This window comes from Oncorhynchus mykiss, chromosome 24 (genome assembly GCF_057628025.1).
Source record: "Oncorhynchus mykiss isolate SJ-2025 chromosome 24, ASM5762802v1, whole genome shotgun sequence".
NCBI classification, from domain to species: domain Eukaryota; kingdom Metazoa; phylum Chordata; class Actinopteri; order Salmoniformes; family Salmonidae; genus Oncorhynchus; species Oncorhynchus mykiss.
This window is the reverse complement of record NC_143045.1, coordinates 40,250,001-40,277,766: the sequence shown is the minus strand read 5'-3', so window position 1 is coordinate 40,277,766 and position 27,766 is coordinate 40,250,001. Positions and strand designations below refer to the sequence as shown.

Genomic DNA, 27,766 nt, shown 5'->3' with positions numbered 1-27,766 from the left:
CTCGGTTCTCAAATTACTTTTGCTAAAGCCCCCGCAACAATGACCGCTGCCGCTGAGAATGCAGTCTCCAGTTTGTTCGGGGTCAATTGAAATACAACAATGAAGATCTTGGAGAGCCTTTTTGGTGTCGGTCTGAGGCGCCACGGCGATAATCCCTGAGAACTCTTTTGGGAAGGTAAAAAGTCGTGGGAGCAGAACCTCTCAGGTTCCTGTACGTTTCCTTCGTCGCACCATGTGTTGTTGGTCATAAAGCAGAACCCACCACCTTTGTTCTTGGCAGAGAGAGCCTACTTCCTATCTGCTAGAAAACTGTAAAACCCGCTGGAAAGACAAGTCTCAGAAAAACAGAGTATGTTGCAGGATCTGATGTCCCTCTGGAACATCCCAGCGTAGGGAGAGTAGCTATAAAGCTTGGGAGCGTAAACCAGATGCCACAATAAACCCTCCCCCTACAGGGAACAGATGTGCTGTTCCTATATATCCCCCCTACCCCCTCCTCTACAGGGAACAGAGGTGCTGTTCCTAATGACCCACCCCCCTACCCCCCTCCTCTACAGGGAACAGAGGTGCTGTTCCTAATTACCCACCCTACCCCCTCCTCTACAGGGAACAGAGGTGCTGTTCCTAATGACCCCCCCACCCCCCTCCTCTACAGGGAACAGAGGTGCTGTTCCTTTAGACATCCCCTTACCCCCTCCTCTACAGGGAACAGAGGTGCTGTTCCTAATGACCCCTCCCTCCTAATTACCTCCGAACAGTGAGCAACAAAAACTGCTTTGGGACAAAACCCATAGCCTCCAACCTCATAGTGGCCTGGCTGAAGACCCTATTCCAACTACGTGGACCTCTGGGAGCTATATTCTTAGAAAGTGCTCAAAATTGACCCCTTTGATCACAACTCAAAACAACTCAACCACGTTGCTTCAGTTAGCTCAATTAGCTTCACATTGGACAAAACAGGACAAAATACAGGACAAGAAACACGATCCATCTTCGGTTTAATTTCATCTCCCGGGTACCATTCATTTACACCTAAGCACCAATTAATTTCCACAAAGTCGTTATTAGCTACAAACGGCATAAATATATTATTACATGAAATCAATAATGCATAATAATTGTATTTACGTTGAGAGTATTTACGTTGGGAGTTGACAGTTCGTATAATGCCACTGAATACTGTGTAAATTATAATTTCACACCCATAAAAGTTGGTATTAATGCCCATTAAACCATGATAGGGGAGATAGGGATTAACATGACAAACTAACAAAGCTCATTCAAAAATATCCACATTTACAAATGTGAGAAATGTATTATGAAAACCTGTATGATAATCCAGTGTAATATGTATATGAGAAATATATATTTATATGTATATCCATAAAAATATACTGCCTTGTATATAAACAAGCAGTAAAGTCAGAATAGGTAGAAACATTCTCATAATAGTTATTTTTTTTATCTCTCTCTGTCATTGCAGCAAATCAGTCACTAAACAACCAAAAAAGAGACATTGAGGCGATGTCCAGAGGGAACGTAGTGAGTGAGTTTCTCTGTCTTCCTCTCTCTCCATAGGCTGTAACAGTATAGTGTTGGGTCAGAACTGTCAACATGTAGCCTCACTGTCAGACCCAGTCTCTAGACCCTTTAAAAAACATGTAGCCTCACTGTCAGACCCAGTCTCTAGACCCTTTTAAAACATGTAGCCTCACTGTCAGACCCAATCTCTAGACCCTTTTAAAACATGTAGCCTCACTGTCAGACCCAATCTCTAGACCCTTTTAAAACATGTAGCCTCACTGTCAGACCCAATCTCTAGACCCTTTAAAAAACATGTAGCCTCACTGTCAGACCCAGTCTCTAGACCCTTTAAAAAACATGTAGCCTCACTGTCAGACCCAGTCTCTAGACCCTTTAAAAACATGTAGCCTCACTGTCAGACCCAATCTCTAGACCCTTTAAAAACATGTAGCCTCACTGTCAGACCCAGTCTCTAGACCCTTTAAAAAACATGTAGCCTCACTGTCAGACCCAGTCTCTAGACCCTTTTAAAACATGTAGCCTCACTGTCAGACCCAGTCTCTAGACCCTTTAAAAAACAAAACAAAAGAGAACCAGTGGTGAGTTTCCAGACCTCTGACTATGTTACAATAAGAATAACAGCCGTCTAGTCCGTCTTTTTTGGAAAATAACAGATCCTTTTCTGTACATTTTCCCTTTCTTCTAGTTCCCTCCTCCGTTCCCTCCTCTGTTCCCTCCTCCGTTCCCTCCTCCATTCCCTCCTCCTCCTCTCAATAATCCGGTTCTGCTCTTGGCTGATTGATGTGAGCTGTACCGTGGTCAAACTGTTCCACAAACCCCGCTCCTCACAAGTCCACATGTGGAAAACAGTCTGTCCTGACATTGTACATTGTAGGACACTCTGTAAAGTTTCTGTGTCTGTTTAGAGTTTATAGTCCAGGGGTTCTATATTCCCCTTTAGTCAGCGCTGGACCTCACAGCACACGCATATACGTGACCCGTGAGTCCGTGCCCAGGTGGTTTTTGGCCAGGCACTTGTAGGTGCCAGAATCTGCTGTGGTGGGTCTCTGGATGATCAGCGTGCCCTGTGGGTGGAGCAGCTCGCTGCCCGTGGGTCGCCCTTTCCCCGCCGTGGAGAGCACAGAGCGGTCAGGCAGCTCCCAGGTAATCTCTGGCTTTGGGATCCCGATGGCGGCACAGTTGAGTTGGATGGGCGCCCCCGCCACCGCCCTCACAGTGGGAGGGGGTCCCGCGGTGATGCGGGGAGGGTAGGCGATGATGATGACCTGCACTGTGAGAACTGCCTCGCCAGCGTCGTTCCACGCCCGACACACGTAGTTTCCCCGGTCGTGGAGGGTGGTGTCCTTGACAACCAGGGTCCCGTTCTCCATCAGCTGGTGGCGTCCATGGACCTGCGGCCTGGCCAGGGTGTGGCCTCCAGGGATGGTCCAGTAGATGCTGGGTCTGGGGCTGCCATCTGCCAGGCAGTGGAGGAACAGAGGGTCCCCAGACACACTGCGTATGATCCCTCTGGGCCTGGTGAGGATTAAAGGTTTCTGGCCCACCTCCAGAACTATCAGTTTCTCAATGTAGCCCACCGAGTTCTTAGCGGCACAGCGGTACTTCCCAGCATCCTCCTTCGTGGGGTTGTAGATGACGAAGGTTCCGTCGTTGCCTAGGTGTTGGCGCGAGCCCCGGTCCGGGCTGCCAGTGAAGCGGGTCCCATTAGGCAGCAGCCAGATGATCTCTGGTGTGGGGTGACCATCTGCAGAACAGTTCAGCACCGTGGTCTTGCCCATGCGGGTCACCACCTTCTCGTTGAAGGGGTTCTTGAAGATGGGCCGTTGGAGCATGTCAGTGACCTCCAGCTGTACCACCATCACCGCCTCCCCTCCGTCGTTCCTTGCCATGCAGATGAACTCCGCCATGTCCGTCGGACGGACGTTCCGGAATTCCAGCGTTCCGTTGTGGTGGACAATAATTCTGCTGCCGAAATACGGAGCATTCAGGAAGATGTTATCCGGCATGATCCAGGTGATCTTCGGAGGCGGGTCTCCAGCGGCCTTGCAGTCTATGAACTTCCTGGAGTACTTAGCAGCCGTGTCTTTCACCACGGTCCTGTTCTGGTAGTAGCCATTGATCACCGGAGGGTTTCCGTCAATATCCAGCTTGTAAACCTTGCTGTCATCCCCGGCGGTGTTGCGAGCCATGCACACGTACTCACCAGCATCCCTAAGCTTAACGTCCCGGATATCGAGAGACCCGTTGACGTGCATTAGGTAGCGTTCGTTGGAGGCTGCGATCATGTCGTTGGTAGGGAGCATCCACAGGATTTTGGGCTTGGGCTCGCCCGTGGCCTCACAGTCGAAGCGGATGTCACCTCCAGGCTTCACTTGGGCGTAGGTCCGGCTGGGCGTCCGTATCCGTGGCGCTGCCGTCACCACGGTGATGTGGACGTGCATCTCGTCCTTGCCCAGCTGGTTCTCGGCATAGCACGTGTAGTCTCCCTCCTCCGCCATGCCCACCTGTAGACAGACACAGTACCAGCAGTTCAGAGTCAGTGGACTACAAAGACAGAGAAGAAATACATCTAGCAACGTTGAGTTAGTAACGTTGAGTTAGCAACATTGAATTAGCAACATTGAGTTAGCAACATTGAATACAGCCCATTATTCCTAGCAAGCCAATGCATTAACTAATTAGTGTTCAGGTAGATTTCACACCTGGTTGAGATAAAGCGTGCCATTATCAAACAGGATGTATCGACGTGCGCGTCCCCCTCCACTGCTGCTGTCTGCCTGCAGGGCGCTGTTGACCACGGTGCCGTCTGGTAGACCCCAGGAGATCTCTGGCTCCGGGGCTCCAGACGCTTTGCAGTCCACCTTCAGGTCGTTGCCGTAGGGGACCTGCTTCTTGCTGTATGTCTTGGGCTCGATCTTGGCTGGCTTCATGGACACAGTGACCTTCATGAGCTGGAGGTCGTCTCCCACCTTGCTGCGCGCCACACACAGGTAGTCCCCAGCGTCCTTGTCACTCACAGAGTCTATGACCAGAGTACCGTTGTCCAGGACCTGGATCCTGTTTCCCATCCTGGATAAAGAGATGTGAAAAATAATTAGGTACATTGGTTCTTTCTTTAAAAGTTACTTCGTACTGCAGCACAGTTTGCGGGCTGCCGCAGAATTCTATGGCACGTTATTTAAGTGTCAGCCATTTTTGCCATTAATGCTAGTTAGTTCTAGTTTGACCCCCAGAAGCCATCTTTGAGAAGCATTTGACTGTTTTTAAAAATTGGTTGTATTAGAGAATTTAAAACCTTTTTTTTTGCAAGAACATAGTATATGGGATTGATTTGAAGAAATGTAGCTTCATTAATTTGATTAATATTATTGTGTTTCTATTCCAAGAAAAACAAAACACTTAGGGTTTCCTTTAGGAAAATATGGCGCTGTACAACGTGACCAGTCAGGAGGAGGCTACTAAGTGACTATGAGTGAAGAGCAAAATAATCTTAAAATTTCCACACCCTAATTGTAGGCTAACCAATACCCAAACGGAGATTCAGTGAGTCATCATTTGTAGATGACAACAAATTAAAAAGAGTTGAGTAGAGAAAGAATGTTGCTTTATATGATATTACTTCCTATTGATTTTACAATAACATACAGAAGTATAGTAGGTCATGTACTGGGTGAAATGTTATTTTTTAAACAGCAGCAGTCATGTCATCACATCAACAAAATCTAATGACTTTTCATCCTTGTGGAGCTTACAGTATATGTCCTCCTGCTTGGTATATCCATCAATCGACCATAAAACATACATGGAATGTGTCATTCTTACAGGGGCCAGACGGGCTTACAGCCGATCACTCTATTTCACCTGGCAGGGCCAGACGGGCTTAGAGCAGATCACTCTATTTCACCTGGCAGGGCCAGGCTGGCTTACAGCAGATCAGCTCTGTCTTTTTATCAAGACCATTGACAATGACTCACAATAATGGCTTTTTCCGAATCCTACAGCAGTTGCAGAAAAAAATAAAAGACTAATAAAAAACACGTCAGGGCTGCCTCACCAGCCTCATAACAGTTTAAATCGGTCAAGAAACAGAGGGAAAAACATTCCACTAAGTGTCATTATCTGCATAATGAAGTTAATGATATAGGGGGGAATAATGATTTGATGAACTGAACAGTGAATCAAACCATTAGGCACTACATTCTTCGACATTCACAAAGGAAGTGTTTTTTTTGTTGCCAATGTGTGCTTACATAAGTCTCTGTTCCAAATAGACTTCCATAATACGGACAACTTCTTTTTTTTCAGTGATTGCATGCAGAGAGGATACATAACAGAATGTCAGCTACATTATTAGGAGCAAGATAAATGTCTCAACCAGGAAGCCAATGTTCTTCTGGTACTCTCATGTTCATCTTTTTAGTCCTTGTTCGTGTCGATATCCAGTCTAAAATCCGTCATATTGGCTTGTTATTCTGGCAAATACCCCCCTCAGTTATTCTGGTCTCAGTTTTTTCCCCCAGCTAAGAACAACTGCTAATGGAGAAAAGATTGAGAGGCTTAATAAGGTAATTTATACTGGGTTGAATTCATTGGGTTTTAACAGCATGCTACGGCTTGTGATAAGATGACGTGTTATGGGTTCATTTGAACACTACAGTCTGTACCTTTTGTCCAAGGAGAGATATTACATTAACATGTAGCTTTAGATCAGATGCTGCCGAACAAATGTATGCCCTGCTAGAGCTGCCCCCTGGGTCAACTGTAAGTGCTGTTATTGTGAAGTGGAAATGTCTAGGAGCAGCAACAGCTCAGCCTGCAAAGTGGAAGGCCACACAAGCTCACAGAATGGGACTGCCACGTGCTGAAGCGCGTAGCCCGTAAAAATTGTCTGTCCTCGGTTGCAACACTCTCTACCGAGTTCCAATGTCAGCACAATAACTGTTCGGTGGGATCTTCATGAATTGGGCTTCCAATCCTAAGATGCTCACATGTAGTGTATGCTCAATGCCAAGCATCGGCTGGAATGGTGTAAAGCTTGCTGCCATTGGACTATGGAGCAGTGGAAACGCGTCTCTGTAGTGATGAATTACGCTTCACCATCTGGCAGTCCAAAGGACTAATCTGGGTTTGGCGGATGCAAAATCTCGGTTTGGCCCCTTAGTTCCACTGAAAGGAAATCTTAGTGCTACAGCATACCATTACATTCTGGACGATTCTGTGCTTCCAACTTTGTGGAAACAGTTTGGGGAAGGCCCTTTCCTGTTTCAGCATGAAAATGCCCCCCGTGCACAAAGCGAGGTCCATACAGAAATGGTTTGTAGAGATCGGTGTGGAAGAACTTGACTGCCCTACACAGAGCTCTGACCTCAACCCCATTGAACACCATTGTGATGAATTGGAACACCGACCGGGAGCCAGGCCTAATCGCCCAACATCAGTGCCCGACCTCACTAATGCTCTTGTGGCTGAATGGCAGCAAGTCCCCGGGGCAATTTTCCAACCTCCAGTGGAAAGCCTTCCCAGAAGAGTGGAAGCTGTTAAGGCAGCAAAGGGGGGACCAACTCCATATTAACGCCCATGATTTTGGAATGAGATGTTCGACGAGCAGGTGTCCACATACTTTTGGTCATGTAGTGTATTTCTGACTATACAAATAACAGAGCAAGTCTTTACATGTATCTGCATGATGTGTTCAGCCTGGCAGGTCAGATTCCGAGACTGGCTAATTTTTTTATTTAAAAACTTTTGTTTATTATTTTTTTATACCCCTTTTTCTCCCCAATTTCGTGGTATCCAATTGGTAGTTACAGTCTTATCTCATCATTGCAACTTCCGTTGTGTTTCCTCCGAAATACGATCCAACTAAGCCGCACTGCTTCATGACACAAAGCCCTGAAGCCAGCCGCACCAAAGTGTTGGAGGAAACACTGTACACCGCACCCGGCCCGCCACAGGAGTCGCTAGTGTGCGATAGGACAATCCCTGCCAGCCAAACCCTGCCCTAACCCAGACGACGCTGGGCCAATTGTACGCCGCCACCATGGGTCTCCCGGGCCGCGGCCGGCTGCTACAGAGCCTGGACTCAAACCCAGAATCTCTAGTGGTGCAGCTTACACTGCGACGCAGTGTCTTAGACCACTGCGCCACTCAGGAGGCTCCTGGCTTTATTTTTTGAAGCCTCTGTTTTCAATCCATGTTTCTCTACATTTTCAAACTTAGGTGCTCAGTGCTGTGGATGGACTAACTTAAACTTGTACTGATCAGATACCCATTCATATACATCACTCCTCAGAGACAATCTGAGCTGCACTGCAGCAAGTCACTTCAACTACATGATACAATATTAATTTACCTTTTGTTTTTATAATAATAATAATTAATAATAATAATAATAATAACAGTTACTCTTTGCAGGGATTGTGGGGAGTGGCTTGTTGAGTCAGTCGAAGGAGGAAAGGCTGGTGATCAAAATAACATTATGCTGCTCTGATCCTTATTCCACCTTGTACTGAAGAGGCACGATTCTTGTCTCTCCACAGTTTTAGGTCTCTACACTGGAAATATAACTAAATCCTTTGGGGCGAAGTTGTAATGTAATCTTTTGGTGTGTTTAAACAGCTGTGTTGTAGCACAGAGCACCTGGATACCTTTCAGTGTGTGTGTATGTTGATCTGCTGGCGTGTATGTCCCTGAATAGACTGTGTGATTACGTATATACTACAGATCATGTCCTCATTACCTGTGCCACTGGTCCACCACAGCCTTAGAGGGTAGTCTCCAGATTATCCTGGGTTTGGGGTCCCCGGTGGCCGAGCAGTTCAGCCTGAGCTGGTCACCATACGACAGCACCGTCCTGAGGTGTGACGCCTCAACAATCTCAGGAGCCATCTCCTTCTTCTCCACCGTCAGCGTCACCACCCTGCGCTCCGACCCTGTAGAGCTGGTGACGATGCACTCGTACTTCCCACTGTCCGTGGCGGCTGTATCGGTCAGGTGGAGCGTCCCGTTAGCGAACACAGACACCCTGGGGTCCACAGAGGATTTCATGGGCAGCACCGCCATCCCATCATAGAGGACCCAGTGTACGGTGGGCTGGGGGCTGCCCTGAGCGGTACAGGGTAACCACAGGCTCTGACCCACACCAGCCTGGACCTGCTGTCGTTTGGCCTCCAGGATACCAGGAGGTGCTGCCACCACCTGCAGTCTGACAGTGGCAGTGTCGACTCCTGCTGGGTTACTGGCGATGCACTTGTAGTGGCCCCGGTCATACACAGACACCTGCTTGATGAGCAGAGTGCCCTCTGGGGTCACTGACACTCTGGGGTCCGAGTTGTGGCCCCTGACTTGGGTGCGGTTGGCCAGGATCCAGGAGACCAGAGGGGTGGGGCGGCCCTCCACCTTGCACTTCATCTCCACTGTCTTCCCAGAGTGGGACTTGATCTCCCGTACCTTGGGCTCCAGGATGCGTGAGGGGTAGGCCACTACGGACAGGGTGACCAGGAGCTTGTCCGACCCCTGATCGTTCTCGGCCAGGCAGAGGTACTGGCCACGGTCTTTTATGTTGGCGTTCTGGATGGACAGAGTGCCGTTCTGGAACACCTCAAACTTGCCCATCTTGCCCTTAATGGTCATTGTGCTTCCTGAAAGGAAGGGAGGAACGAGAGTGCGAGAGAGAGAGAGAGAGAGAGTATTACAGAGGGGGAGAAAGAGAGAGAGAGAGAGGGGGAGAAAGAGAGAGAGAATATTAGAGAGGGGGAGAAAGAGAGTGAGAGTAAGAGTATAGAGAGGGGGAGAAAGAGAGCAAGATAGAGGGAGTGAGAGAGAATATGTAAATACAGTATAACTTCAGTACAACTTCATTCCAAAGTTAGTTTTATAACATGCTAAATATACCCTTTTACCCGTGCTTGAAGAGAAGCGTTTCCAACTGATGGTGGGTTCAGGGCTGCCCACGGCTTCACAGGGCAGGAAGGCATCTGAGTTGGACAGGACAGTGAAGCTTGCCGCGTTGCCTCCCACAATCCTGGGCTTGGTGAGCATGTCCTTGGTAGATGGCTCAAAGCCCACAATGCTAGCGGTTGTCGTATCATAGCCGGTGATGTGGGTATAGGCGTTGGAGATGGCATTGTCTATGTCCTTGCTGCTGTAGGGGCCATTGGTGTGCCCTTGCTCTGCTTCCAGAACAGTCAGTGTGTCAAAAGTCAGGGTCTTGTCTGGGCTTGGTCTGGTCCGTTTACTGGACACCGTTGGCCTGGTTCTCCTGATCATGGGTCTCTGTGTGATGTGGTAAGGACTGTCTCTCCCTGACGGGAGCCTGATGTTAGTGTTCACTCTGATGGGGTCGGTGTTAGTCTGTACGTGGGTTGATGATGTAGTGTAAGGCCTTGAGGTGGTGGCTGGATGAGGTGTGTTGGAAGTCATTCTGGGCCTGGTGGTGGAAGTGTAGGCTCGTGGACGGATAGTGGTGGACTCCAGCTCGTCTGTCCAGTTCTCATCTTCGTATGAGTCGGAGTCTGTGGTGGTTTCTCCCACGGAGGTCAAGTCAGTGGACACAGTCACTGCAGACCTTTCTGATTCCCTGGAAGGCGTGTACAGGGGCTTGGAGACGGAGACGGTCCGTGTGGGATATGTGGTGGTCTCCACGGTGGTCTCAATGATGGTTTCTGTTGTTTCCGTGGTGGTGCTGGGCGCTTCGGTAGTTGTTATGGTTTTTCTGAAAGTCCACCTGCCCCTGAATGGCCTCCTGCCCCCTGACCCTCCATTCGGTCTCCGGTTTCCCCCAAATCTACGGGATAGGTACCCCCCTGACCCTCCGGATTCAGACCCAGAGGATGAGGCCTCATCTGTGTCTTCTCTTGGGGCAGGTTTTTCTGTGGGTGGAGTAGCGATAGTCTGGGTGTCTGGGGAAGACTCTGTGGTGTTGGAGTACCTGTAGTGCCAGGCTGGGGTTGTAGTTCCACGGCTAGTGCCAGGCTGGGATGTGGTAGATGCCTCAGAGTCAGGCGATGAATCTCCATAGTCATCGTCTGATGAGCTTTCTGGGGTTTCTCTGTGTTTACCTGCTCTAGACGATGACTCTGTCACAGGTTCAGCCAGAGACCGCTGGGTGGGCAGTGCGGTTGTAGTTGTAGTTGCGGTGGTGGTGGGTTGGACCGTTGTTGAACCCTCTGTGGTGGTGGAGGGCCTGGCTGGTTTACGTAGCCCGTTGAGTTTCTCCTTCTGCCTCGCCCTGTTCCCAAACAGCCTGTCCCAGTTGATCTTACCACGTACGACCTTGGAGGCGGTTGTGGTTGTGATGGTGGAGGTTGTTGGTTCATCTGTTGTGCTCGTCATAGGATGGTGTGTTGGGTCAGACTCTGGGGCTTCAGAGGAGGTCATGTCGTCGCTGGATACCTCACCTCCGGACTGAGAGTCAGCGGAGGTGGGCTGGGTGGTGGTGGGGTCTTCTGTTGAGTATGTGGTGGTGGGAGTGTCCAGTGTTGTAGAGATGGGCCTCTCTGTTCTTCCTAGAGAGGAGCTAGGGACTTTAGGCGATGATTTAGGCAATGTTTTTGGTGTGACGACCCTCTGACCACTTGTCTTCTTCTTCCCATCCTCATCACAGTCACAGTCTGAAATAGCAACAATAATAACAATGAATCATCATCATCATAATCATCATCATGATCTTTAGGCTGTTCCTCAAAGCTCAAGAGTCTCACCAACAAAGCTAATGTCAACATCAAAGACAAGAAACGACATAACACATTTGAACAACATGACAAGTATAACAATATTTAAGTATATATAAAATGATTTTAAATACATTTAATGTCAATTTTATTTGTATTTCATTAGCATTTAATTTGATTAAATACATTTAAAATTATGTAAATTGGGATGCTTTTTAAAAAAAAAATCTTAGTATATTAGATATAGAGCAAAACAAATATACGTTGAATACACCTTAAGTACATTTTATTGTATATTTCTCATTAATTATTATAACTCCTGTATTTTCTTCACAAAAAAAGTGAATTTAAGTACATGTTTCAAGTATAATTTTACAAATAGACTTCTACTCATTAACCACATTAGTTATTGTAATTAGCCATGTAAAGGTAACTTTCATTTACCAGTGCTATTTACAAAGCAGTTGTGGCTGGAGCAGCAAACTACAAGTTACGCTTTTGATAACTTCACCATTTGGTATTTTACACTTTAGCTGTTCACATGGTGATAAATGAACATTTCAATAAAATGTGTAATGTGTCAAATGTGATGTGTAATTAAAAGTACAACATTATTCAGTTATTCAGTTTGAAAATGAACATCAAAACCATTTGAATTACCCAAATATAAAGAACAATATCATATTATAAATGGAAACTTCAGCTGCAGAAAAGGATGCTGGGTAATATGCAAAACATTTTGCAAATGCATTTTTGAAAGTATACTTTAATATATTTTGTGGACATTTATGTTAAATATACTTTTTTTTTTGTTGAGTATACTTAAGTATATTTACTTGAGATATGAAAAAGTATAGTCTCAGGAAGCATTTTCCTCAGCTGTGCATGCTACCTTATGTGGAATAAACAATCGTTATCATTGTCAACTTTCTCTGCACTCTTCTGAACTGGAATTAAGAAAGTATTTTCAAAACTCATTATTGCCACTGAAATTACAGTGCCTTGCAAAGGTCTTCATTGGATTTCTTAAAATGTTATCGTTACAAAGTGGAATTAAAATTGATTTCCTAAAAAATGTTTTTTTTTGTCAACAATCTACGCAAACATTTTTTTAACATTTTGTAAAGATTAATAGATATTAAATAACTAAGATATAGTTGTTGCATAACTATTCAGCTCCCTGAGTCAATACATTATAGAAACACTTTTGGCAGTGATTACATTGGCCAGTCTTCCTGGGTAAGTCTCTGAGAGCCAATCCAATCCACACATGGATTGCCCAATATTAACCCTTTATCCTGTTCATAGTTCTTCCAGTCCTGTCAAGAGGTCGGGGATCATGGCTAGACAACAATTTTCAAGTCTTGTCATGTATTTTCAAGTAGATTCACTGTCTTCTTGGTAAGCAACTCCAGTGTAAATTTGGCCTTGTGTTTTAGGCTATTGTCCTGCTGAAAGGTGTCTGGAAAGCAGACTGAAGCAAGTCCTCTTCTAGGATTTTGCCTGTGCTTAGCTCCAAACCGTTTATTTTTATCCTGAAAAACTCCCCAGTATTTGCAGATTGTCAAGCATACCAATGCCATGATGCAGCCACCACCATGCTTGAAATAAGGCAGGAGTTACTCAGTGTTGTGTTGAATTTGCCCCAAACATAAGGCTTTGCATTTAGGCCAAAACATTTATTTCTTTGCAGTTTTTTTTACAGCATTACTTTAGTGCCTTGTTGCATACAATACTATTTTTATTTTGTATATTTGTACTCTTCTTTTCACGTTGTAATTTCTGTCATTATTTTGGAATCACTACAGTGTTGTTGATTTCACCGTCACAGCCATTGAACTCTGTAACTGTTATAAAATCACCAATGGCCTCAATGTAACATCCCTGAGAAGTTTCACTCCAGCTCATTTCAGGAGTATGACTATATATCTTTGATGTGTCTGGGTGGTTTAATACATAATCCACAGCATAATTATTAACCTCTTGAGTGTAGGGGGCAGTATTTTGATGTTTGGAGGAAAAACGTACCCAAATGAAACTGCCTATTTCTCAGGCCCAGAAGCTAGAATATGCATATAATTGGAGCAGAGTGGAGCAGACATTTTCTCTCTCTCTCCTATTGAAGAAGCTACAGTCCGGTTGAAATATTATCGATTACATATTGTAAAAACAACTTGAGGATTGATTATAAAAAACGTTTGACATGTTTCTACGAACTTTACAGATGCTATTTGGAATTTTCGTCTGCCCCGTCGTGACCGCTCGAGCCTGTGGATTTCTGAACATAACGCGCCAACCAAATGGAGGTGTATTGGATATAGAAATAATCTTTATGGAACAAAAGGAAGATTTATTGTGTAACTGGGAGTCTCGTGAGTGCAAACATCCGAAGATCATCAAAGGTAAGCGATTCATTTTATTGCTTTTCTGACTTTCGTGACCAATCTACTTGGCTGCTAGCTGTTTGTAATGTTTTGTCTGCTGAGAGAGATGTCCTTACATAAACGCTTGGTATGCTTTCACCAAAAAGCTTTTTTGAAATCTGACACGCCAGGTGGATTAACAACAAGCTAAACTGTGTTTTGCTATATTGCACTTGTGATTTCATGAAAATTAAATGTTTTTAGTAATTTAATTTGAATTTGGCGCTCTGCAATTCATCGGTGGTTGACGGAAATGATCCCGCTAACGGGATGGGTGTGTCAAGAAGTTTTAAAATGACCATCCGTAAAGAGATATTCAATGTCTGATTTGATATTGTTACCCATCAACCAATCACTGCCGTCTCTTTATGTGGAACTCTTATTATTTCACACAGAGAGTCCATGTGTAATTTGTTAAGCCACATTTTACTCCTGAACTAATGTATTCTTAACGCAACAAAGGGGCTGAAAACTTATGCAACGACTATAATTTAGTTATCTTTATATATATAAGTGTATTTTAAATTAATATACAAAAATAATTTTAAAGCGTTTGAAATGAATGTACAGTTTTAATGTTTAAGTTTAACGATAGTGAACATATAGTATACTAAAAGACTGAAAAATAATTAATTTAAACTTTTAATACGTGTATTGAAGCGTGATGATAGTATACTGATCAAAAAATATAAACGCAACATGTTTCATGAGCTGAAATAAAAGATCCCAGAAATGTTCCATACACACAAAAAAAAGTTTCTCTCTGATTTTGTGCACAAATTTGTTTATATCCCTGTTATTGAGCTTTTCTCCTTTGTAAAGAAAATTCATCCACCTGACAGGTATGGCATATCAAGAAGCTGATTAAACAGCATGATCATTACACAGGTGCACCTTGTGCTGGGGACAATAAACGGCCACTCTAAAATGTGCCGTTTTGTCACACTACAGAATGCTACAGATGCCACAAGTTTTGAAGGAATGTGCAATTGGTATTGTGACTGCAGGAATGTCCACCAGAGCTGTTGCCAGATAATTGAATGTTAATGTCTCTACCATAAGCCACCTCTAACGTCATTTTAGAGTTGGCAGTATGCCCAACCAGCCTCACAACTGCCGCCCAGGACCTCCACATCCAGCTTCTTCAACATTGTCTGGGATCAACCCAGACAAGCTGATGAAACTGAGGAGTAGTATTTCTGTCTGTTATAAAGCCCTTATGTGGGGAAACATTCATTCTGATTGGCTGATTTCCTCAGTGGGTGGGCCTATGCCATCCCAGGTGCACCAATGGCTGGGCCACTGCCCAGTCATGTGAAATCCATAGATTATGACCTAATTTATTTATTTCAATTAAGTGATTTCCTTATCTGAACTGTAACTATTTTTGTTCAGTATATATTTATAGATATTTAAGATATACCAGAAAAGTACATTTCACATTTGAATTATATTATTTAAATTTGTTCTATATTTAAGTATACTTTAGCATACGTGTAATATACCACATTTTTGTCATTTGGGATAACGTACCTGTGATCAGATCCATAGTGTAGAAACTACATATCATATTTGAACAACATGACAAAAAGTACCTGTGGTCAGCTCCATAGTGTAGGGTACTGTGTTGTTGCTTTGCTTCTTCACCGTGGTGGGCTGTTTGAGTTTGTTCAGGATGGACTGGATGTCTGTGATTCGGTTGGGCTTGATAAACCTCCTCCTGCCTGGATGGTTCCTCCTCCGGCCCCCTCCTCCTCTTCCTCCTCCTCCTCCTCCTCCTCCTCCTCCTCGGCCATTCTTAGGGGGGATGATGTGGATCTGCTGGCGGGAGATGATGGTGGAGCCTGCAGGCAGACGGGGGGACTTGATCCTCTGGGTGGTGTGGAAGGTGATCTCATCCTGCTCTCTCTCGGTGGTGGTGACTGCAGTGAAGGTGGTCTGGCTGTCTGGGTCAGTGGCTGTGTGGATCTCAGGCCCTCTGGGGGGTGACCTGGGACTGTCCATCATGGGGGTGACGTTGGGGTCGGCGACAAGCGATCTCGCAGCCCCGGTGGAGGTCTCTGCTTCTGCAGGTGCTTCTCCGGAGAATAGGATCTGGGTCTCGTCTGTGGTGTCGGTCACGGTGAGGCGGAGAGTGACGGGTAGCCTCAGGGGTACCGTCATGTTCCTCTCCAGAGCGTACGACTCACCATTAGACCCACTAGTTCCACTAGACCTACTGATACTGGGAATGTTTGGTGTGACTGCCTCACTCTGAGTTCCACTGATACTCCCTGTGATGTCGGGTCCGTGGGTGAATGTGGACTCGATGGGTGTGGCGTCTGACCGGCTGTATGACTCTGTCATCACTCTGTCAGTGTTTTCTGTTGTTACAGTGAAACTAGTCCGAATGTCATCTGGGATCTCCATGGTTGTCATGAAACTGGTTTCACTGTTGTCGGTGGTTGCCATGACATTATTCTGATTGTTTACGTTCTCTCTGCTTGCAGTTACACTCATCTTTCTTTCATCTGGAGTATCTGTGGTTGTCATGACGCTGGTTGGTAAAACAACGAGTCCATCTTCATGAGACAGACCCTCCCCAGATCCAGCATCCCCGTCCGCAGACATGTCAGTCTCAGAAACTCCTTTTTCTTTCTCCCTCTCTGTCTTCATTGTTGAACCACCTTGAGCCTTCTTCATGAACTCTGCAAATCTCTGGGGGTCTACTTTCCTGGAGGCTTGATCAAAGACCCTCCTGTTGCTCCATATGCGTCTACTGCTGGCTGGGCCCCTCCGCCTCCCCCCTGAGCCTCCTGATCCTCTGCCCTGAGAGGAGGACCTGAGTCTGGGGTACGGCCTATCTGATGTGATGGTCCTGGACTCCTTGATGGTTCTGTCAGAGGGGCTGGAGGAAGGGATCTCACTTTGGGAATCCTCCCTCTCTTCTATGCCCCCGCCAACCTCAAACTCAACCCCAGCTTCCACCCCTGACCCCTCTCTATCCACCACTGTCACCTTCCTGTACCCCTCCCCAGTAACTGTCACCTGGGAAGTCAGCAGGTCCACCCCCAGGTAGTTAGCACTGAGACACCTGTAAAACCCCCGGTCTCTGGAGGTCAGATCTTTTATTCCTAGAGTCCCGTTCCTATAGAGCTTCCTGTTCCCAAAGGATTTATCCAGCACTGTGTGGTCAGGTAGAATCCACTGGACCGAGGCCTCAGGGTTGCCTGCGGACCCACAGTCTAGAACCAGGCTCTGGCCCAGAGGCCGTGAGAGCTTGACCCCGTTGACCTCCTCCTCCTCCACATCGGGAGACAGCACGGTGACCCGGAAGCTGAGCACGTCTGCGTCCAGGTAGTTAGTGGCGATGCAGCGGTAAAGGCCAGTGTCTGAGGTGTCTGTTCCTCTCAGGGTGAGCCTCCCATCAACGGTGATCACTATCCTGCGGTCCTCACTTGAGTAGGGCGCCCGCACCTTACTGCCGTCCGATAAGATCCACTCTACAGAGGGCTTTGGCTCCCCCAAAGTCTGGCAGTTGAGCTCCACCACCCCACCTGTAATTACAACAAGAATCATATGAATGAATTGATTTTATAATGGACATTGCTATATTGTAGCTCTGAGAGTATGTTACATACATCATATGGACACATTTCTGCTCATCCACAACACATTGTGTATTGTAGGACCCACCTATGAGGACTCAGAGTGCTCAGTCATGAACAAGACACATATTAACCATGCATTGCTTTGATGTAGCCCTTTTCAACAAGCATCAAAAAGCATTGTATGGGGGCTGTATCTCTGCCCAACACCCACCTATGAGGACAGAGTGCTCAGTCTGAGTCTGGTTGTCTCGTTTGATGATGGTCCAGCTGTATCGGTCCTTCCTCTGCGACACCTTGTTCTCCACACGCAGGTTAACCACTGACCTGTACTTAATGTGCAGAGTGGAGAATGTGGTCGTGGTACGGTCCAGCTGAAAGTTAACCTCTCCCTGCATCAACCACGCGGGTGAAGTTATAATATCAGCCTCGATATCTGTGTGGATTTCATCATGTCCCTCCATTGGTCTGATCTGGCTGTACTTGTAGATCATGTCTGGGGTCCTGGAGAGCATCAACCCTCTCTCTAGCTTCATGGGAACGTCACTGTACGTAGCCAGGATGCGCCAGAGCTGTTGGATGTGCTCATAGTCAATATTACAAACCAGCCATGTAGAGATGGTGGTGGAGAGCATGGTCACGTTCTTCTCCCCCTCCTCCACCTGGGTTAGAGTCAGGTTCTCCATGGCTGATGGTCTCTGGACTGTGCAGGTAAGGCTAGCGTCATTGTGGAACTGATCTGTCAGGTTCATCTGCAGGGATCCAATGGGAGCGATGAAGTCCCGGGGGGAGACAGGGGTGTAATCCCCCTCGTCCAGGCTGACGTTCCTCTGCTTCAGATGGGGATGGATCCAGGGTTTGGTACAGGTGAAGGAGTCACCGGGAAGCTGGATGAGGCTCCTGCCTCGAATGGGAGAAGGGGTCTCACAGACGGGGCAGGCTTCACCTCTGGCATACTTCCTGTCTCGCTTGCATTTCAGCACACCTGGAAAACAAGGTCATTACTGAATCGATATGTCGTTTTTAGTCATCATTTATTAAGGGGTTGGTTCCCTATTTCCCATGCTTTCAAATGTTGTTTATGATAATGCTCTAAATCACAAAGTTGGTTGGTATTAAGAAATGATCCATGAGTGTCTAAATTTAGATTTAGATCCATCTACATTTGCTTATTTATTACATTTTTGATAAAAATATATATTTTTAGTATTTTTAAGTACCTCTTGATGCTGATATTGAAAAAAGTGAAAAATACGTATTTCCAGCAATAAAGATGCATCTGTCTTCTTTGGAGAAGCAGGGTTTTCCTGCTGGAAACTGTCCCACGCAACATCAATTTACTGAAGAAACACATTTTTCACTCTGTTCCATGGTATAAATTCATGGATGTAGAGATTCCACCAGATCTTTATTTAACTAGGCAAGTCAGTTTAAGAACAAGTTCTTATTTACAATGACGGCCTAACAGGTTAACAATGGGTTAACTGCCTCGTTCAGGGGAAGAACGACAGATTTTTACCTTGTCAGGTCCGGGAGTCAATCCAGCAACCTTTTGGTTACTGACCCAACGCTCTAACCACTCTGCTACCTGCCACCCTGAGCCTGCCTGGTTTTTTAATGTACAGTAACTGTCAACAGGGCGTACTCAGTTAAATCAAACATTCAGAACGTTGCAGACAGAAATCTAATGTAACCTTACCTGAATTTATCTCAGCCCACTCTGGGAACCAAGCCATGCGACAGTCGCAGGACCACGGGTTGCCATGGAGATAGATGTTCTCCAGCTGAGAGCAGCCAGTGAAGACGTCTTTGGGGAGGCTGGCGAGGAGGTTGTCAGACAGGTGGATGTTCCTGACGGAGGACACCTTGAACACTTGGCTGTGCCTCAACGTGATGAAGGTATCCGGGTGGAGCTGCTGGAGCAGGTTGCCCTCCAGGTGGACCAGCTGTAACATGGTGAGACCGTAGAACGCCTCCGGGTTAATGAACTCGATGAGGTTGTGGTCCATGTGGAGTCGTACCAGGCCCTCCAGGCCTTGGAAGGTGTCCTTGTTGATCTCTTTCACTCTGTTATAGCTCATCTTCAGGACCTGAAGGCACATCGTTGAAAAATATACAAGTTAGTATATACAAGTTAAAATATACAAGTTAATACAAGTTATAGTCATACATAGAGACCCCTGGAGCGAGAGTCGACCACGGCTAACGTGTTTGAGGCGCTTCATTAGGAAAAACAGTGTTCTAAAAATCATCCGGGCCAGAGGTGATGTGAGGTTGTTCTGCCTGGGAGCACTTCCAGAAGTCAGCTGTTGTGAATGTTTTTTTTAAATAAGAGTAACTCAAAGCAGTTGTAAAGTGATGCATGTCCAAGGCCTTTTTATAAACCCCTTTCTCAGTTAACCCTCAGGGCCTACAAACTTCTTTGGAATAAAATATGAACACCACGGACAAAAGACACAGCTGTTTATTTGGTGATATATTTTCCAAGATGAATTACACGTGGATTTGAAAGATGTTACTGGAAGGAAGAACTTGACTTTATTAATGTCTTAGCATGCTCAGTTCTTTGGCTTCACTAGCTTGGTGGGGGAAAAAGTCTACTCTGTCAAAGAATGATATGAGGTTATGAATGTAGTAGGTTATACATTTAACAAAATCATTGTCATGTCTGCCAATGGGGATATGAGCAAATCTGAATCAAATGAGTCAACGTATTACAAACATAAAGGATCCTTTGTAGCTCAGTTGGTAGAGCATGGTGCTTTTCAATGCCAGGATAGTGGATTCAATACCCAGGACCACCAATTGTTTCAACAATGATGTGGGTGTGGATTTGGATACAAAATGTCTTCTAAGTGGTGTATATATAGGGGTGATAAAAGAAACAACAACAGAAAGTGTGTTAATAGGATATTTGGACCACCACCAAGCCAGAACAGAACACCTTGGCATAGATTCTACAAGTGTCTGGAACTCTATTGGAGGGATGTGACATCATAATTCCATCCTTTGTTGTTGGTGGTGGAAAATGCAGTCTCAGGCGCCTCTCCCAAATCTCCCATAAGTGTTCAATTTGGTTAAGATCTGGTGACTGAGACGGCCATGGCATATGGTATACAGTGCATTCAGAGAGTATTCACACCCCTTGAATTGTTCCACATTTTGTTGTTACAGCCTGAATGTAAAATTAATGTAAAAAAATCTTGCTGGCCTACACACAATCCCCGAATAATGTCAAAGTGGAATTATGTTTTTCAAAATTGTTACAAATGAATAAAATTCCAAAGCTGAAATGTCTTGAGTCAATAAGTTCTCAATCCCTTTGTTATGGCAAGCATGAATAAGTTCAGGAATAATTAACAAGTCAAATAATAAGTTGCATGGAATCACAATGTGCACAATAAATAGTGTTTAACATGATTTATTTTTAATGGCTATCTCATCTCTGTACCCCACACATACAATTATCTGTAAACTCCCTCAGTGGAGCACTGCATTTCAAACACAGATTCAATCATAAAGACAAGGGAGGTTCTCCAATTTCTTGCCAAGAAGGGCACCTATTGGTAGATGGGTAAACATTTTAACAAATCTGACATTGAATATCCCTTTGAGCATGGTGAAGTTATAAATTACATTTTGGATGGTGTATCAATACACCCAGTCACTACAAAGATACACGCGTACTTCCAAACTCAATTCAGTGATCAGTGATTACCACAAGGAACTAGCAGAACAACTAGCAGAACAACTAGGTGAACAACAAGCAGAACAACTAGCAGAAAAACTAGCAGAAAAACTAGGTGAACAACTAGCAGAACAACTAGCAGAACAACTAGCAGAACAACCAACAGAACAACCAGCAAAATATCCAGCAAAACAACCAGCAGAACAACCAACAGAACAACCAGCAGAATAACCAGCAGAACAACCAGAAGAACAACCAGAAGAATAACCAGCATAACAACCAGCATAACAACCAACAGAACAACCAGCAGAACAACCAGCAGAACAACTAGCAAAACAACTAGCAGAACAACTAGCAGAACAACCAACAGAACAACTAAGTAACTCAGTTGCTGGAGAGGAAGGAAAACCACTCATGGATTTCACCGGTGACTTTAAAACAGATACAGAGTTTAATGGCTGTGATAGAAAACTGAGGATGAATCAACAACATTGTAGTTATTCCACTATTCTAACCTAATTAACAGAGTGAAAAGAAGGAAGCCTGAACAGAATAAAAATATTCCAAAACCTGTTTGCAACAGGAAGCACTAAAGAAATACCTCAGAAAATGTGGTGAACCAATTAACTTTTTGTCCTGAATGCAAAGTTTGGGGGTAAATCCAATACAACACTTTACTGAGTATCACTTTCCATATTTTCAAGCATAGTGGTAGGTGCAACTGGGTCCTGGACTTCCTGACGGGCTTCCTCCAGGTGGTGAAGGTAGGAAACAGCACCTCCACTATGGTGATCGTCAACACAGGGGCCCCACAAGGGTGCATGCTTAGCCCCCTCCTGTACTCCCTGTTCACCCATGATTGCGTAGCCATGCACGTCTCCAACTCAATCATCAAGTTTGCAGATGACAAAACAGTGGTAGGCCTGGTTACCAACAACGACGAGACAGCCTACAGGGAGGAGATGAGGGTCCTGGCGGAGTGGTGATAGGAAAATAACCTCCCCAACAACGTCAACAAAATGAAGGAACTGATCGTGGACTTCAGGAGACAACAGCGGGAGCACGCCCCTCGTCCACATCGGACTGCGACATTGATCATCCTAATATTTCTATATTTCTTAATTCCATTCTTTCACTTTCTTAGATTTGTGTGTATTGTTGTGTATTGATAGATATTACTGCACTGTTGAAGCTAGGAACACAACCATTTCCCTACACCCTACACTATATGTCTATGCAACCAATAAAATGTGATTTGATTTCATGGGTATGCTTGTAATTGTTAAGGACTGGTGAGATTTTCAGGATAAAAAAGAGAATGGAACTAAGCAGAGGCAAAATCCTAGAGGAAAACCTGGTTCAGTCTGCTTTCCACCAGACACTGGGAGATTAATTCACCTTTCAGCAGGATAATAACTTTAAACAAAAGGTAAAATCTACACAGGAGTTGTTTACCAAGAAGACAGTGAATGTTCCTGAGTGGCCGAGTTACAGTTTTGACTTAAATCTACTTTAAAATCAATAGCAAGACCTTAAAAGGATTGTCTAGCAATGATCAAAAACACATTTGACAGAACTAAACAATAATGGGCAAATGTTGTACAATCCAGGTGTGGAAATCTCTTAGAGACTTAGCCAGAAAGACACAGCTGATATTGCTGCCAAATGTGCTTGTATAAAGTATTGACTCAGGGTTGTGAATACTTACGTAAATGAGACATTTCTGTATTTATTTTTCAATACATTAGTACAAATATCTAAAAACAGGGAGTACAGGAGGGGACGGAGCACACACCCTTGTGGGGCTCCTTTGTCATTCTGGGGAAATTGTGTGCAGATGGGTGAGAAAAAAACATATATTTAATAAACTTTGAAATCATGCTGTAACACAACAGAATGTGGAATAATTCAAGGGTATAAATACTTTCTGAAGGCACTGTACATAGTTTTTCAGGCTCAGCTATCCATTCAGTGATCACTTGTGCCCTGTGGATGTGGGCATTGTCATCTTATAATGGGCAAAATAATAACCTGCTAAAATATTAATGACCCATTCAATACATAACCCTAAGCATGATGGGATGTTATTTGCTTGATTAACTCAGGAACCACACCTGTGTGAAAGCACCTGCTTTCAATATATACTTTGTATCCCTCATGTACTCACGTGGTTCTATTACCTGTATATCGACAGGTGTTTTATGACAGTGCTGTCATGGGTTATACCTGTAAGGACTTGAGGTCTTGAAAGGCCCTGTCAGCGATGCTGTGAATGGTGTTGCTGTGGAGCATCAGCAGTTCCAGGTGTTTCAACCCAGACAGATCATTCTCCCTCAATGCTGTTAAACTGTTATACCTGAAGACAGAAAAGTGAGAAAACAGTGAATCATTTATTATTTCTCAAAATGCTACATCAACGGTCTAATATATAACTAAAATTTACTGTATGTGCATTCATAGAGGGTGAGAAAACTGAGAGACTGAGAGAGAGAAAAAGAGAGATAGACCCGGCCTCACCCTACTAGAATCTGAAGTCAAATGTCTACTGTTTGCTGATGATCTGGTGTTTCGGGTCCTCAACCAAGGAGGGCCTACAGCAGCACCTAGATCTTCTGCACAGATTCTGTCAGACCTGGGCCCTGACAGACCTGGGCCCTGACAGACCTGGGCCCTGACAGTAAATCTCAGTAAGACAAAAATAATGGTGTTCCAAAAAAAGTCCAGGACCACAAATGTAAATTCAATCTAGACACCGTCGAAAGAAATATAAAATTCCACATACCAATTAGGATCTGGCTAAAAATACTTGAATCAGTTATAGAACCCACTGCCCTTTATGGTCTGGTGTCCGCTCATCAACCAAGAATTCACAAAATGGGTCAAACACCAAATTGAGACTGCATACAGAATTCTGCTAAAATATCCTCCATGTACAATGTAAAACAGCAAATAATGCATGCAGAGCAGAATTAGGCTGAAACCCGCTAATGATCAAAATCCAGGAAAGAGACGTTAAATTCTACGCCCACCTAAAAGGAAGCGATTCCCAAACCTTCCATAACAAAGCCATCACCTACAGAGAGATGAACCTGGAGGAGAGTCCTCTAAGCAAGCTGGTCCTGGTGCTCTGTTCACAAACACAAACACACCCCACAGAGCCCCAGGACAGCAACAAGATTAGACCCAACCAAATCATGAGAAAACAAAAGATAATTACTTGAGACATTGGAAAGATTTTATCAAAAAACAGGTCAAAGTGGAATGTTATTTGGCCCTAAATAGAGAGTACACAAAGGTAGAATACCTGACCACTGTGACTGACCCAAAATTAAGGAAATCTTTGACTATGTACAGACTCAGAGAGCATAGCCTTGCTATTGAGAAAGGCCAGCCGTAGGCAGACCTGGCTCTGAAGAGAAGACAGGCTATGTGCACACTGCCCACAAAATGAGGTGGAAACTGAGCTGCACTTCCTAACCTCCTGTCAAATGTATGACTATATTAGAGACACATATTTCCCTCAGATTACACAGACCCACAAAGAATTCAAAAACAAACCCAATTTTGATAAACTCCCATATCGATTGGGTGAAATAGCACAGTGTGCCATCACGGCAGCAAGATGTGTGAACTGTTGCCACAAGAAAAGGGCAATCAGTGAAGAACAAACACCTTTCTACTATATACAACCCATAACTATTTGCACATCATTACAAAACTGGACATAGCCATAAAATGACATTTGAAATGTCTATATTCCTATGAAACTTTTTTCAGTGTAATGTTTACTGTTTTTTTTGTTATGTTTATTTTAATTTAGTTTATTATCTATTTCATTTGCTCTGACTATGTAAACAGATGTTTCCCATGCCAAGAAAGACCTTTTAATAAACATTGAAAAAGAGAGAGGAGAGAGAGAGAAAACAGAGGGAGAGCGGAGAGACAGAGAGAGTCTGACTCTCACCCTAAGTTAATTCTTTCCACAGCCGTCTGGATCTGGCCTGGTATTGCGGTCAGATATCTGAAGGTACAGTGCACTTCGGTGGGAACGTAGCACGCGCACGATTTGGGGCAGCCGCTGGTTATTGGTAGCAGAGCGACCAAGACAAACACAGAGGTCAGCAGCCACCGCTGCAGGTATGAGCGGCAGTCGGTACACACACTCATTCTGGAGAGGGAGAGCGCTTCACGCTCAGTCACACACTGCATGGCTCAGGTTCTTCTCCTCTCATTAATGAATGTCAACCTGTTGGAGAGACACGGGGGTTGGTTGATTAGAGAAGGACTAATTACATATGTGCAAAGAATGCAGTGTATTCTGTGTCAAAGAGAACGTGAAGTACAAATAAAATGAGAGATGTGGAGAGAGAGAGAGAGAGAGAGAGAGAGAGAGAGAGAGAGAGAGAGAGAGAGAGGGATTATTAGAGAGGGGAGAAAGAGAGAGAGAGAGAGAAGGGAGAGGAGAGAGAGAGAGAGAGAGAGAGAGAGAGAGAGAGAGAGAGAGGGAGTATTAGAGAGGGGAGAAAGAGAGAGAGAGAGAGAGAGAGAGAAAGAGAGTATTAGAGAGGGGAGAAAGAGAGGGAGAGAGAGAGAGAGAGAGAGGGAGAGAGAGAGAGAGAGAGAGAGAGAGAGAGAGAGAAGAGGGAGAAGATGTGTGTGTATGTCTGTGTCCATAGTTTTAAGTTGGCAAATACAAAGCAATGATAAATCAGCAGAAATAGTTTTTTAACAATATATACACAATTGCTAAATCAATGTAGATAATATCCTAACTCTCCTTTTAGATGAAAGGCCCAGGCACTTCAACATCGATGAACATTCAAAGAGTTATGAAAACAAGGTTTGAAATAAAGTAATTGAGAGTCGTATCATAAAAAAATATATATATTACATAAAAATGTGAAATATAATCTTTCCCAATGCACCGAGAGAAAGGTTGTGCGATAAGTCTACAGGGTACTACAGTGTTGTAGTCTAATCATCCCCCGTCGTGCTCCTTTTCTAAACCTCTGAGACTTATTTTGAAAATACACTATGAGTCCATGCTAATGAAACACCTTGTTCCATAAATGAAGTTATCTAAAGTCACCAATTAGCATGATGTTTAGATTAGTTAGTTTACGTCCAGGTTTGATTTTAGCTTTTCTTCTATGTTCAGAAATATTTTCCAGAGACACACAGTAAACAACTGATATGTGATAATATGGTATTTATACTTCAAATTCAAACACTGTGTTTCTAATTACCATATTGTAGTCTGTCATCCAATTAAAAGTTATCCACACTTCACCGCACTTACCTGTGCCAAAGCCAAATGAATCCAAATCCTTGAATCACATGTCATGTTAATCTGTTATTTAGGTAGTGTTGGATCCTAGTAGCCAGTCATAGGAGAAATGATTCTGGTTGCAAAGCCCGTTACAAGACCACTCCTGTGTGTCTGGAACACAGGGAACTGTGAGTGCTGGAGGATGAATGAGTGCTCATGTCTAGCTTCCACCCACCCTTGCCTCCCCCGCTCCGGGGCGAAGATTTCCCTAGGTACAGATCTAGGATCAGCCCACCACCCCCCTTTCTCTCCAATCCAAGGACATGTAGCCTGGTGGTTAGGAGCGGTTAAGAACATGGGCCTGTAACCCGAAAGGTTGCTGGTTTGAATCCCCGAGCATACCGCAGGGGACAAATCTGTCAAACTGCCCTTGAGCAACGCATTAAACCATAATTGCTCTCACGTAAGTTGCTCTGGATAAGAGCGTCTGCGAATTTAAGAAAATGTTAAATAAGAAAATGCAAACCTGAGTTCAGCATCTCAAATTTTATTGGTCACATACACGTGTTTAGCAGATGTTATTGCAGGTGTAGCGAAATGCTTGTAGGGGCAACTTCACTCTCCTTTGCATTGCTACTGTGCTTGTAGACTTTCAGTCATTGTGCAAATGCTAGTAAGCATTGGCTCGCAAAACTACGACAACCTTCCTTTACACTGTTTGCAGAGCCATAGTTTTTGGCCAAAAGGCAAACAAGCAGGGGAAATGTGCTTTCCATCACAATGCTAATGCTAGTCCCGGATGTAGCGCATCGTGTTCAGACAAGCAGGGGCTTTCCATCACAATGCTAATGCTAGTCCCGGATGTAGCGCATCGTGTTCAGACAAGCAGGGGAAATATGCTTTCCATCACAATGCTAATGCTAGTCCCGGCTGTTACGCATCGTGTTCAGACAAGCAGGGGCTTTCCATCACAATGCTAATGCTAGTCCCGGATGTAGCGCATCGTGTTCAGACAAGCAGGGGCTTTCCATCACAATGCTAATGCTAGTCCCGGATGTAGCGCATCGTGTTCAGACAAGCAGGGGCTTTCCATCACAATGCTAATGCTAGTCCTGGATGTAGCGCATCGTGTTCAGACAAGCAGGGGCTTTCCATCACAATGCTAATGCTAGTCCCGGATGTAGCGCATCGTGTTCAGACAAGCAGGGGCTTTCCATCACAATGCTAATGCTAGTCCCGGATGTTGCGCATCGCGTTCAGACAAGCAGGGGCTTTCCATCACAATGCTAATGCTAGTCCCGGATGTTACGCATCGTGTTCAGACAAGCAGGGGCTTTCCATCACAATGCTAATGCTAGTCCCGGCTGTTACGCATTGTGTTCAGACAAGCAGGGGCTTTCCATCACAATGCTAATGCTAGTCCCGGATGTTTGCGCATCGTGTTCAGACAAGCAGGGGCTTTCCATCACAATGCTAATGCTAGTCCCGGATGTAGCGCATCGTGTTCAGACAAGCAGGGGCTTTCCATCACAATGCTAATGCTAGTCCCGGATGTTACGCATCGTGTTCAGACAAGCAGGGGC

At 44.8% G+C, this 27,766-nt stretch overlaps 1 protein-coding gene across 1 annotated transcript; it reads right to left on the bottom strand.

The window, feature by feature from the left end:
- Window positions 1–981: 981 nt before the first annotated feature.
- Window positions 982–26,441, bottom strand: LOC110503247 (immunoglobulin superfamily member 10). Its single transcript, XM_036961712.2, has 10 exons — window positions 26,214–26,441; window positions 24,879–25,160; window positions 23,141–23,270; window positions 18,926–19,316; window positions 17,441–18,211; window positions 15,235–17,175; window positions 9,447–11,156; window positions 8,285–9,185; window positions 4,248–4,614; window positions 982–4,049 (listed from the first exon to the last, which is right to left on the bottom strand). The coding sequence occupies exons 2-10, from the start codon at window positions 25,121–25,123 to the stop codon at window positions 2,499–2,501; spliced, it is 8,007 nt and encodes a 2,668-aa protein (XP_036817607.1). The 5' UTR covers window positions 25,124–25,160; window positions 26,214–26,441; the 3' UTR covers window positions 982–2,498.
- Between the last annotated feature and the right edge of the window lie 1,325 nt (window positions 26,442–27,766).